Consider the following 12,843-nt stretch of genomic DNA (forward strand, 5'->3'; position numbering starts at 1 on the left):
ATTTCTTAGAGTTTTTGGAGAAATTACAAAACCTTAAATCACACTCTTTCCTGGGATAATAAAAATACTTTAAAATTGCCCAGATGCTGTTGACTTCAGCAAGAGAAATCACAGAAAGCTGTTGAAGAGAGACTGACAATATTTTCATTAGCAGGAAGGGATTAAATGCAACCATTCTCTCCCCTCATCAAATCGCAGAGCCATGATGTGAGCGGGGAGCACAGACCTTTGGGTACGGAATCCACACTGTCTTGGGGTACTGCAGTGACTCATCAGAGTAGAAGGAGTATTCAATGAGAGGCACTCCGGTGTCGTTAAACTGGGCATAAGCTAGAAAAGTGCCGTTTGGAGACCACCACAGTGCGGAGTAGGCACCGAAGATTTCCTCTGAAAAAGGACATAAATTGTTCTGTTACAAGAAAGCTGATAAATTGGCTTTGGCATTCAAAATATTGTTCTCATTAGCTTTAGTAATTATAGTAGAGTTCAACTAATGAACCGTTTCACATTTGCTGGGATTCCAAAAATCGAAGTAATACAAATGAACAAAAATAACGTCTTCGAGGATATATCTAGATTGTAAAAAAAAAAAAAGTCACCCATTGGACCATTTTAGAATATTGCAGCATGCGACATTGGATATATGCTCTCTATTTTTTTTTCTTTATCTTATAATCCTCTAAATTTATGCCTCAAAACATACCAAAAGTAAAATTCACGCGGGAGGCTGATTTTCCTTTCTAATTTTCAAACAGTCAACATGCCAGCAGCACACTGCCTGACTGGGCTGAGTTTTCACTGAGTCCACGAGGTACTGGTGGGTGGTGCCTAGCTCTAGGCTAGCAAACCAATATGGTGCCCAAAGTTTACTATCCTGGCACAAAGAAGGTGTGGAAAGGATGCATGTCGAGAGAACTCCACAGACCCCTACAGAGAAACATTTCTTTTGCTCAGCCTAGAAACTGAGAGTTCCTTGCTTAACCCCCTCTCCTGATAAATAGTGAAAGAAAGGTAGATTCAATGGAGAGAAAGGCGTGGCTTTCAAGTCTATTGAAGGACTACTTTTCAAGCTCCGGCAGAAGCAGTTCCTTGCTATGATTACCGGGGGACCTGTCCACAGGACATTTGATCTCAGGCTTCTAAAATACTCAGATCTGCCTTGTCAACGGGGTTGGGGGGGGGGGGCGAGGCTTAAGATCCAGATTACGGGGTTGGGGATTTAGCTCAGCGGTAGAGCACTTGCCTAGCGAGCGCAAGGCCCTGGGTTCGGTCCCCAGCTCCGAAAAAAAGAAAAAAAAAAATCCAGATTACGGTGGTGTGGATCTGGACTCCCTTCAGAGACTCATGTAGTTAAAGGATTGGCCTCCAGCCTGTGGTGAGACTAGGAAGTGGTGATGAGTAAAGATTTGGATCCTCCTGAAAGGAACTTGGGTCTCTGGGATAGAGATCATGAAAGGGAATTGGGACCTCAGGCCCTTTCTCTTTGCTTCCTTACATCTGTGAGATAAAAACTCCTTCTACTGCATGCCCTTCCAAGTGGCCCTGGGCTGCAAGGGACAAAGCAATATGGACAAATGGACAAGTAAGCCAGAACTGCGTCTTTGAAACCATGAGTTAAAATAAATCTTTCCTCCTTTAAAATGTTTCTTGTGCACTTTTCTTTTGCAATGATAGAAACCTGGTGAACAGTTAACCTGCATTTCCTCTGATGCTATCGGCGTAAGAACCAAAGCATAGACTCTAGAATCTCAGGCTTGGGAAATTACATTTGCCAGTCAGTTTTGGATCACTAAAGGCTCTTTGCTCATGGCTGAAAAATGCATTTACTTTTGCTTTAAATTATATGTATGTGGGAACGTATTCACATGAGTGAAGGTGGCCGTGTTGGAGCCTGCTAGAACAAAAGTTCAAAAACAGTTATGAGGTAGCTGGTGTGGATGCTGGGAATAGAATTCTTTGCAAAAGTCACAAAAGAGACCCCGGCCATCTCTCCAGCTCTCCTAAAATACATTTTTGATAACAACAATAATGGTTGCAGAATAATAGCAGTAGTAAAAATGTAACAATTATTTGTATGAGTCTCCAGCATTTGAAGAGTGCTGTGAGCCAGGAATTGGTGATGGTTGACACTTATTTTGCCAGGCATAATATATGACCCATTTTACAGGTGAACTGAACAGAAAAAAGAATATAAAGAAATCATCTTAAGTCAAATGGTTAATAATTTGTAGACTCAAGAATTAACCTGTCAGTTTGGTGAGTGTGCTTGGCATCTAACATTAGAGGCTCACACTTGGCATCTAACATTAGAGGCTCACACTTGGCATCTAACATTAGAGGCTCACACTTGCCTCTTTTTCAGCAATTTCATTTCAGAATACCTATCCCTTGGTAGGGCAGCCTGCTTTGGCTACTTCAAACCTAAATTGTGAAGTTATAATTATGTCACAGAAATTTATAAGTCATATCCAATTTGGTCTGGAATCTATGCACAGACCATTTTACAGAGAGGAAAACTGAAGTAAGTTAAATGAAACCTTTTAGAATGGAACTAGAACTCAGGCCTTCGTGCACTAACCCAAAACTTTCCACGCAGAAGTTCCTCGTATGCTGAGTTCAGATCTCATTTCTTAGAATTTTGACCCATTGAGTCTTGTCTAAAATACACTTGCAAGGATGAATGTATGCATGCATGTATGTATGTATATGCATACATATATACGATATATTATATCATGTACATATGATATATCATATCACTACATATATGTGATATGTCATATCACATATATATGATATACCATGTCACATACGTATGATATATATGATATTTCATGTCACATACATATGATGTATTATATATTTATCTCTATAAATGATAGGGGTTTTTGTTTTTAAAATTAGTTTCAAACACTGATAAGGGTATAGTTGGGGCCATGTTTCCATTAGTACCTATTTGTTATGTAGAGCAAATCTCTTCTAACAGTGTTGCTATCTCTCTCTGGGCACTGAGCCCCATCTGTAGGGGAACACCCTTTGAAAGCTGTGACAGTATTTTCTTGCACCGTAACTCAGATGTGAACATAACAAATGAAATACCTCCAGTCACAGCTATGCAGAGGAGATGGCCTGAGCTGGCTAAATTCTTACTGTAGCAACACCCAGCTGTTTCCAGGAAGAGCAATGGGTCAGGGAGGAGGCTGTTTCCACTCTATCTTGAAGGCCCTGGCAGAGCCTCAGTGTTGGGCTTCCCAGCACTTAAAGAACTTGTCATTTCATTGCTGGTGTTAATCAAACACTTATGAAAATGGAAACTCATCTTTCTCTTGACATTATCTCTGCTGGTTGTAATGTGTTACTGTTAAGTTAACTTGACTCTCCTAAGGATCAAAATTTAAGCAGAAAGCTAAGAAATAACAAGATGCAGTAAGGATGGGTCTGTCAAACAAATATGAGGCACCCTTATGAATTATTTGGAACAGCCTCAAAAATGCCTTTTATCTTGGCAACCAACACATGGAAAATGCTTTCCTAATAGTTCCCAAATCTCTTTATCCTAAAAGCCAGAATATTCCTTTTGAAGGTTTTGAGTATTGTTTTCTACTTATTTTTTACTAAACTTGCTTAATCATCTTTGTTTTTCTTCTTTAAAGGAAATCACAGTCCCTCCCAGGTTAGTTCAAATGAACACATAATCTTTCTAAAACAAGCGACGATTTCTTTCCTTCTACTTGGCAACTGCAGACAATATTTATCTCTCTCTCTTTTTAATATTGTGGAAGATGTCACTTTCCTTGGAAACTTCTGGCTAGGTAGGTCTCTTTGGAGAAACGCCTGATGTTAATCTGGATGCCCTGGTAAAGGTAGAAGAGTGACACAGAATGGCCCTTTGTGGTAGGAAACCAAAGCCGAGCAGGGAACTGTGTGGCAATGGGGGCAGAAGCCACCCCAGGAATAGGTTAGGGTTCTGAGTCACTGTGAGGTCTAAAAGGGATCTCACGAAATGTTTACGTACACAACTAATTTTGGGTCTTACTGATTGCCCCAGTTTTTAGCACAGCAATGTTGAAGAATTCTTAAAAGCTATAGACTTTCTGGTTAAAGGTTTAGTCTTTACCTTCATAAACCCAGTCATTTATTCCGTTAAATATTACATTTTCTTTTCCTGTTGATGTGATCCTATGACTAGGCAAATGTGGTTCAATTTTAACATAAATATCATTCTTCCAGACATATGCCTAAAAAGATAAAAAAAACATTGATATCAGTAATCACATTACAATATATTTTATAGTGGGATCTTAAAATACTATGCAAAGAAGAAGATAATCGCAGAGCATCCATCTAAGTAAGACCCTCATTTTAAAATGACACAGGAATCATCTCGAAATAATAAAACGTTTTTAATATGTTGAAACAAGAAGGCTTGCAGCTGTGAATGATGTGTGTGTGTGTGTGTTTGTGTGTGTGTGTGTGTGTGTGTGTGTGTGTGTGTGTGTGTGTGTGTGACAACGTAGCCCATAGACCATCTACACAGGATCATGTAGGCTTGTGTTTCTTGTCTGGGACATTAGTAGAGGAATGTAGTGCACCTGCAGAAGAACATTCCATCTTGTCATTTAAATTCTTTTGGGCGCCTAACACTCTTTTAGCACCATAAACAGGAGATGCATCTTCAGTGATTTTGAAGAGAGACTCAAAAATATTCAAGCAGAGCAGACAAGGAGAACTTAAGAGTTTAATAAGCATTTTCCCCCAGTGAATAAGCAACAATATGATCAATACTTTTAATATTCGATTGTATATTATATTTTAATATTCTATTTTAACATTAATTATTGTTTGGAGTAGTACTACCCCTATATTACTAACATAATGGGTGAAAGGGCTTTCAAAAAATCTGTACTTTATATTAGGGTCAGAATCATTTGCCTATGAAAGACTCCAGCCAACCTTTATTCTGACAGCAGGAGAAATGTACTAACCAATTTGTGACCTTCTTGTGACCATGTGATCCACTGTGTATTATTTGGAATCTTCTCTTCTGTGATCAGCTGTCTATAGAAAAGATAAGAGGACACATTTCCAAAATAATAATTCTGTGTGGGCTATCCTCTAAAATTATATTTGAAAAATCCAGTAGTCTTGATGGGGAAGTCACTGACCTTTTATTCAAGTCATAAATACTGTATGAAGCCGTGTAGGAGTGTCTCCATTGCTGCAAAAGAAAACAGACATCTCAGGCTTCTTGGGATTCCAACAGGCTGACCATGTGCTCAAGATGTCAGGTATGACAACAGATCACTGCATAAATATCAAATTTCAACACATAGTATCATTTCCTAAATTCTTAGCATTTTAGAAGTGAAAATATCTTTGAAATCATCTATTAAAAGGTTACAAAGGATACAAAAGGTTCTCTTTCGTATCACCCCCTTCAAGAACCTTTTTCAAAGGATCACTGTGGGCCCAAGTGTAAGCTTTGATATTGAGTGATATTGTTGTTAGCGTAGCACAACAAAGGTGCCTGTTTAGAAAAAAAACCCTCAAATTTTCACCTTTTACCCACATAGCTTCTAAAATATTTAGAATATTTCTTAGTTTGTCAGTGGTAGTGATGATGAGGAATACTTAATATAAATATCTAGTGTTAGAATTTTTAAAGCTATTTGAAAATACATTTACAAATTAATATATATGTCTTCAATATTAAGCAAACAAGCAGTTGAAAATGAGAAAGGAAACAATACAGTAAAGACCATTATAAAGTAAAAGCATATAGTGGTAAAAATTAATGATCAAATGCTGGTTCTATCAGACACTTAAAACTGCTACATACTTAACATATCAGAGAAATAAGAAATCACTATCCCAAACAAAAACGAGACACCACAACAGACCTTACAATCATTAAAAGATTGAGACTGTTATGAACTTTTTTTCAACAAATCATAAAGCATAAAAATAATCAAACTGTCTTAAAATAGTCCTACAGCTAATAAACACGTGGAATCTATGAGTAAAAGTGAAGGTAATTACATGTCAAATGACTTGACCAGCAAATCCCTTAGCATTTCAAACCTGCAGACAAATGCCTACAACAGCTTTGCTCAGAGCTGTCCAAACATTGAAGCAGGTGGGACAACCTTCAATAACAGGTGAATGGATTATCAGATTGTGATAGAGGATATGATAGGATGCTATTCAGAGTTTATAAAACTTAACTATCAAACAGTCAGAAAGGCTACATACTGAAATAACTACATGGCTTCCTGGGAAGGGCAAAACTGTGGACACAGGGGTGATTGGCTGCAGGGAGGGAGGACTAGACAGAGCACAGGGGACTCCTCATAGTAGGCACTCTCATCTCCAAGGCTCCTCAACGTACATGAGTGGCCCCAGCACAAAACGGTAGATTTGAGGTAATAACGTGTCAGTGTTTGCTCCTGCATTGTCACAGATGTACCATCCTCAATGTAGAATGTTTATAGAGAAGACCCAGGAAAGGAAAACGAGGGAGTTTATAGGAAACTTTCGCCTACTTCCAGCAAACTAACACTGCTCTAAAACATAGCATCTACCAGTTTTGAAATTCACTAGAGCTATGACTTAGAAGGAGGAGTTCTGTGGTATCGCATTCCATTTCAATAGAGTAAGCGGTAACTGGAAAGGATCCCTATGTGTTTTAATAGCATCATATGAAATAATAGAAAATACAGAGAGAAATATACTAGACGTTAGGGAACCAGGTTAAAAAACAGGGAGGGGCTGTGTGGTGTGTGTGAGCACACTCTCGCAGTTGTGAAAACCGCTTCTATATGTGTATGTGAATAAAATTAAAGATGCCTTTGAAGTTCCTGGGGGTGCATATTTGTATTCTCAAATGGTTGCACGGGTAAGAAAGCAAATCGTATTACTAGCTAGCTAGCTGGAATTTAGTACAAACAATGCTGTACTGTTTCAGAAACCAAAGGAAGAACAAAATTCAAGCTTTGTCACTCCGGAGGAAACTGGCTGCCTGGTAGAGAAGCTTCGATCAGTCAGGGCTCCTAACGTTACCTACTTATCACTTCTCAGCCTCCTACACCCTCATGTCAACAAGTATTTATTAAAATTCCCATTTCTCGTATGTCATACATTCCTTTTCTGGATCCTGGATTACTGAACACACCCCATGCTTGCTTCTTAGAAACCTCAAACATAATATTTTTCCAAAGCCAAAAGGTGTGGTAAAATCTAGAAATATTAAGAAAGACTGAGATCATCTTGGTAGCATGACAAAACCCTCATGAGGTATGAAATAAAATAGGTTTATCAATCTATAGTCTATAAACACTGGTGCCCCCACCTGCTTCCACTGAAGGTCTCCTAACTAAAAAGAGCACAAGGGAACAGGCACCATGACACAGAAATCACAGTAAAATGTACCAAGAGCTATGACAGGGGCAGGCAAGAAAAGCATGCAGTCCTACATTACTCAAGAGTGGGAGAGAAACCTGTGGTAAAGAAGATTCCAGAGCCGAGCTCTTAGTAGGTGATTGCATGGATAATGGGAGAGAAAGTGCTGTAAAACAAAAGCTGAAATGCAAAGACAAGGAAGGCCATGATTAAAGCTCCCACCCTAGAAACAAGAGTCTCCTCCACTCCACAGGGCCAGAGAAGCTGCTTCCTGACCTCAGTTTTATTTTTTGAGGAAAACCGGATAACAAAAGCCACAAGGGCAGGTGTGTGAGGCTGCATGTGAAGTGCTTCCCAGACCATTAAACATGATCAGCATGGGACAGAGAACACAGTCGTGTCTCCAGAGAGTGTGGCAGGGAGCAGGGATACTAGGAGAGCATCCACGCAGATGGTGGGACACCCCATCATTCACTCTGTCATTCACTCGTGTCTTCAGTCACTCCTTAGTCCTTATTTACAACTTAGAAATAGTGTTTGCAGATGTGATGGAGCAGGAGATAAGGACACTGGAAGAAGATGCAATAAAATTAAATTTTTCTTTTCTTTTGAAGGTGTTAATGCTATTACCCTCAAATTAGTTATATTAGTTCCTATATATCTCAGAAGGAAGACAGAGAGACAGACAGAGAGAGAGGATACAGTCCTTTGTTGGCAGCTACCTAACCATTTTGTGTTCTGCAACAAAGTGTGCACACATCTCTGTAGTCCAGTTCTAGGGGCTAGAAATACAGTAGAGACTAGAACATAAGGAAACTCGCCAGAAATACGCAGGGAATACATAAGCAAAGAAATATCAAAACAGCATAAATGTTAGGAAGAAAATAAAAGAAGGTGATATGACGGAGGTGCAAAGGTTGTAGGATGGCCAGAATGATGGGAAGCCATTATTAAAAGGAGCCAAGCCGAGCCAAGCCAAGCCAAGCCAGGAAAGAAGGGAAAGACAGAACTTGGAAGTCGGAAGGCGCTGGGGAAGAAGTCTCCAGCAGAGAGAGAGCGAGCTAGTGCTCTGGTGGCTTTGGATGGGTGTGTGGTGAGGAATGCTTGAGAAAACCAAAGAGCCATGTGACTCTGAAGTGGGGAAGGGAGGGGAAGTGTTCCTCAAACACAATGAGTGTGGGACAGGGCGCTCACAGAGTGAGATCCTCTCACAAAGCCTCTGAAATGCCATGAGACGCTGCCGCCTCATTCTGTGTAAGGGACGCCACTGAAGGGTGTGGTTTACCATAGGTGCAACTTAACCTGGATTAGATTGTGAAGGAAACATATTGACTGCTCCCTGGAGTGGACAGAAGGCACATGAGATCAATGGTGACGACGTACATCCCTAGTGCTGATGTCTACGGCCGGCCAGGGAGCTGCATCTAACACTGCACCACACCACACCTGTCAATCCAGACCGAACAGTGAACCGACCTGGTTCTCTCCTCCTGCTTCTGCTTTACCTTCATGTGTGATTACCTTTTAACATTCACAACTGCCATCCGCCAGTTTGCAGCCCCAGTTGCTTGCTAGAATGACTTTACACCAACAGAAAATTCTGACAGGAAGTTAATCCCAGAAACTCGAATTGATTGGTGGCAAGACTAAAGCTGGGCACCAGGACTTTAAGGTTTTCCTCACTTAAATTTGTTTTGGGGATCAAAATAAGAAGCTCTGAGTTAGGTACACAAGGGCAATAACTGAGAAGAGATGTGTAAAAGTGACACCGATATCTAATTTGCTTAGAGTTAATGGGTTTAGTAGAATGTGGAATTAAAGCCCATGTGGTGGATCCAAGGTAAACACTATGATGGGGCAGCACCATTCCGAGGTGGCAAAGGAGGAGGAAGTGTTTGGCTTGGCCACAGTCCAGCTGGGTTGGCCTATAGGTAAGGTCACTCAACACTATTTACTCCAAGAGAAAAATAATCAAGAGTAGGAATCACCACCTTTGTATTCTGTTTTCAATATAGAGCATCTCTAGAAGGTTTTGGTCCTTCCAACCCACTTTAAAATTCTCTATATGGATGGGATGGATCCCAAAGTGGGGTGGTCTCTGGATCCATGCCATCCACAGACACCAAACTCAAACACTATTACCGATGCCAAGATGTGCTTGCAGACAGAAGCCTGGTATGGTTGCTCTCCACATCTCTGCTCTAAGACAGATGCAGACACCCACAGCCAACCATTGGACTGAGCTGCTACCCTAATGGAAGAGTTAGGGGAAGGACTGAAGGAGCTGAAGAGGATTGAAACCCCCTAGGAAGATCACCTAACCGGACCACCCAGAGCTTCCAGGGACTAAACCACCAAGCAGGGTATACATGGGTTAGTCCATGGCTCCCATGCATATGTAGCAGTGGACAGCCTTATCTGGCATCAGTGGGAGGGGAGACGCTTGGTACTGTGAAGGCTTGATGCTCCAGAGAAGGGGGATGCTAAAGGGATGAGGTGGCAGTGGGTGAGTGGGTTGGGGAACACCCTCTTAGAGGTGAAGGGGGGATGTGATGGGGAATCATGGAAGGGAGACCAGGAAGGGGAACAAAATTTGAAATATAAATAAATAAAATAATTAATAAAATGCCTGGCAACTTTGAAGATGTATAATTTGATGATAACTTTTTAAAATGTCTGAGAACTCTATGTCCCACAGGTGACTGGGTGACACTGAATGGTCTTAGTAGAACCTTTGTGACTAGAGCTAAACTCCACTCAAGACCGGATTGAATAAAGCTGAGATGTATTCTTGGGCTTTGTCCAGATGCTCCTCTGGAAGATGAGGATGATAACATCTTAGAAGCAAGTACTTATTGAAGGTCGTAAAGGTCATACCGCATAGGCTGAGAAGAGGGAGACACAGGCTAGATCCCGTGTCCACAAATCAGACACAAAGTTACTTTAAGATTATATCACAAACTCCTAGGATAAATTTTATTAGGCTATATCATTAGTATTTCTAATGTATTAATTACGCCTTTTAGTACTTGAAATCATTCGAATGTATTTCTTTGGACATACACAGTAAATTTGTCACGTATAAAAGGGGACATATATTTGATGTAGACTGAGTGAGTTTTTCTCTCAGTGGCATTACTAGGTAAGATCCTTAAGTATGCATATACTTGAAGTCAGAAAATAACATATTCGCCAGATTTTAACACGAGAAAGCATTTTCTTTACCTTCACATAATTGTATTCTAAGAGAACGAACAGTCTGTCGGGTGACACTGAATAATCACTTATAGAATCTCCAAAGATCTCCTGTTGTGGAAGAAAGAAAATGGCATGGTTCAAACGGTTCTTGGTCATTCACAGGGTAGAGGGAACCCTACATGTATGGATTGTGCCTTAGGGATGCCCAGTCACAAAGAGATAGCACAGTTTCCCACACAAATGACAGTGGTATGAGATGGGCAACCATGACTGTTAGACAGCCAGAGAGAGAAGGATCAGCTGAAGAGGCATGGCTTCCGGTCAGAGAGCGAACTCTGACCACAGGAGGGGGAGCATGGGCAGAGAGCCAGTATTCAAGAGAATACGCATATTTGGAATGTTTGGGGGTTGCCTGTAGCCCTAATACAGCATGATGGGAATTGAGCCAGAAAAATATGACGGCTTGAGGCTCTGGGGCACTGAAGAGGAAAAAAATCAAGTTTCGTTTGAGGCGCTGAGCTTTATTTCATAGGCCCACAGGAACTGTGGAAGAGCTAGCAGGCTCTTGGAAAGTGAAGCTGGGATCTTGAGAGATTAGTGTTAATGCAAGTATGAGAATCAAGGAAGTGAAGGGCAAACATCAGAGCCATGGAAGTGCATGTGGTTTACCTAAGGAGAGCACCCAAAGTGAGGGGAGGGGCCAGGGAAGGAAGACAAAGCCGGAGGAACACTTACATTCAAGCGCACAGCTAGAGGGGGAATCATCGAAGGAGACTGAAAGGTAGCCAAGGCAGGAAGCATTTCAAGAAGGAGAGAAAGACCCACTGGCCACCGGCGGCAGAGTCCAACAGGATGAGAAATGAGTCCTCATGATTGGAAAAGAAATGAAAACAGTCCCCGGAGTCCCATACGTGACCTAAGTGTGTGACTAAACATACAAAGGTACTGTTCTCCAAGAAAATGGAGCTGTTCCCGTGTTCAGCATTGAATAGCAAGATATTGTTTTCTTGCTTGTAGAGGTATTCAGAATCTAAAGAGAGAAAAACGGCCAGGTCAGTACGACAAGTTGCTATCAAACACGCGCATAAGCTAATTTTCTTTAAAAATGAAGTTCGCTCAGGGCACACAAAGATACCGTGTGCCAACAGAAGCAAAGAACATGGTACTAAACCCGTCTATATGCCATCGTCAATGCCAAACTACCAATTCACATTTAACTCTTTACAGTATATAGCAAAGAAACACTTGAGCTTCCTCCCGTCTCCTCCTTTACACTCCCCACCCATTCCCTAGGACAGGGTTTCTCTGTGTGGCCTGGAACTCAGAGATCTGCTTACCTCTGCCTCCTAGTGCTGGGGTTAAAGGTGTGTACCACCACCAGGCCCCCTTTTACACTTCGTAGCAAGAACGAATATTGCACAGAATTTTTGCTTTCGTTTTTGTTGTTTTTATAAAAAGGATTGTACCGTCTCATTGACCAAAGCCCTTGCTACTTCAAGCTCTCTAGAATGAACACAAACATAATATTCCCATCCCGGGAGGCCCAAGTCTTACCTGAAACCCACCGCAAGGAGTAGGACTTGACCCGAAAGGTATTCTTTAAATAGTCAGCTAGTGTGTAAGTTCTGCGGCTATCAGCGGCCGCTTCATCTGTTGATAGGAAAATGAAAAGAGGAAAGTATTCAGTAAGATCGAGCAGCTCAGTTTTGGATAAAATAATATGCCTGTTCACAAAGTGTTAAAATAAGCCCACAGAATGCAAAATATGCCTTGAAAGACTTTAGATTAGTCAGTGGGGGAAGAATTCCTTTAAGTATAAATCAAGCACGTGTCTAATATTATAGAAACAAGTTTCACTGAGAATATCTAGACAGCAATGCTAACCGCAGAAATGTAATGACTGCATTTTCTAGCAGTCATGGTTGAAGACAAAGATAATTTAATTATATGGCATATTGTATTTAGCACAACATGTAAAAATATTATCATTTCAGCATGTAACCAATATTTAAATGCTATTAACGAGGCTTTCTATAATTGTTTTTGTACTAATTCTTTAAAATCTGGTACCTAGGTTTGACTTACAGCACATTTTATTTTAACTGTGTTCATTTCAATAAGTACACGAGGCCAGTATCTGCTGGAGGAGATGGTGCAGGGCCAGACCATCTTTTGCTGAGGCCTTCAGGACATCCTAAGTCCTGTTTTTCTCTAGAGTCCTTTGGCATACTCAGAGATCTTGGTTTC

The 12,843-nt window shown here is 40.9% G+C and overlaps 1 protein-coding gene across 1 annotated transcript in view; it reads right to left on the minus strand.

Annotated features, from left to right (window-relative positions):
- Dpp4 (dipeptidylpeptidase 4) overlaps positions 1–12,843 on the minus strand; it is an 81,629-nt gene that overhangs the window by 43,994 nt on the left and 24,792 nt on the right. The window contains exons 3-9 of the mRNA NM_012789.2: positions 12,151–12,246; positions 11,535–11,626; positions 10,624–10,704; positions 5,166–5,218; positions 4,986–5,058; positions 4,118–4,238; positions 227–387 (exon numbers count right to left, since the gene is read on the minus strand). Of these exons, the coding sequence (NP_036921.2) occupies positions 227–387; positions 4,118–4,238; positions 4,986–5,058; positions 5,166–5,218; positions 10,624–10,704; positions 11,535–11,626; positions 12,151–12,246 (677 nt within the window). The remainder of the gene's footprint in view (positions 1–226; positions 388–4,117; positions 4,239–4,985; positions 5,059–5,165; positions 5,219–10,623; positions 10,705–11,534; positions 11,627–12,150; positions 12,247–12,843) is intronic.

This window comes from Rattus norvegicus, chromosome 3 (genome assembly GCF_036323735.1).
Source record: "Rattus norvegicus strain BN/NHsdMcwi chromosome 3, GRCr8, whole genome shotgun sequence".
NCBI lineage: Eukaryota > Metazoa > Chordata > Mammalia > Rodentia > Muridae > Rattus > Rattus norvegicus.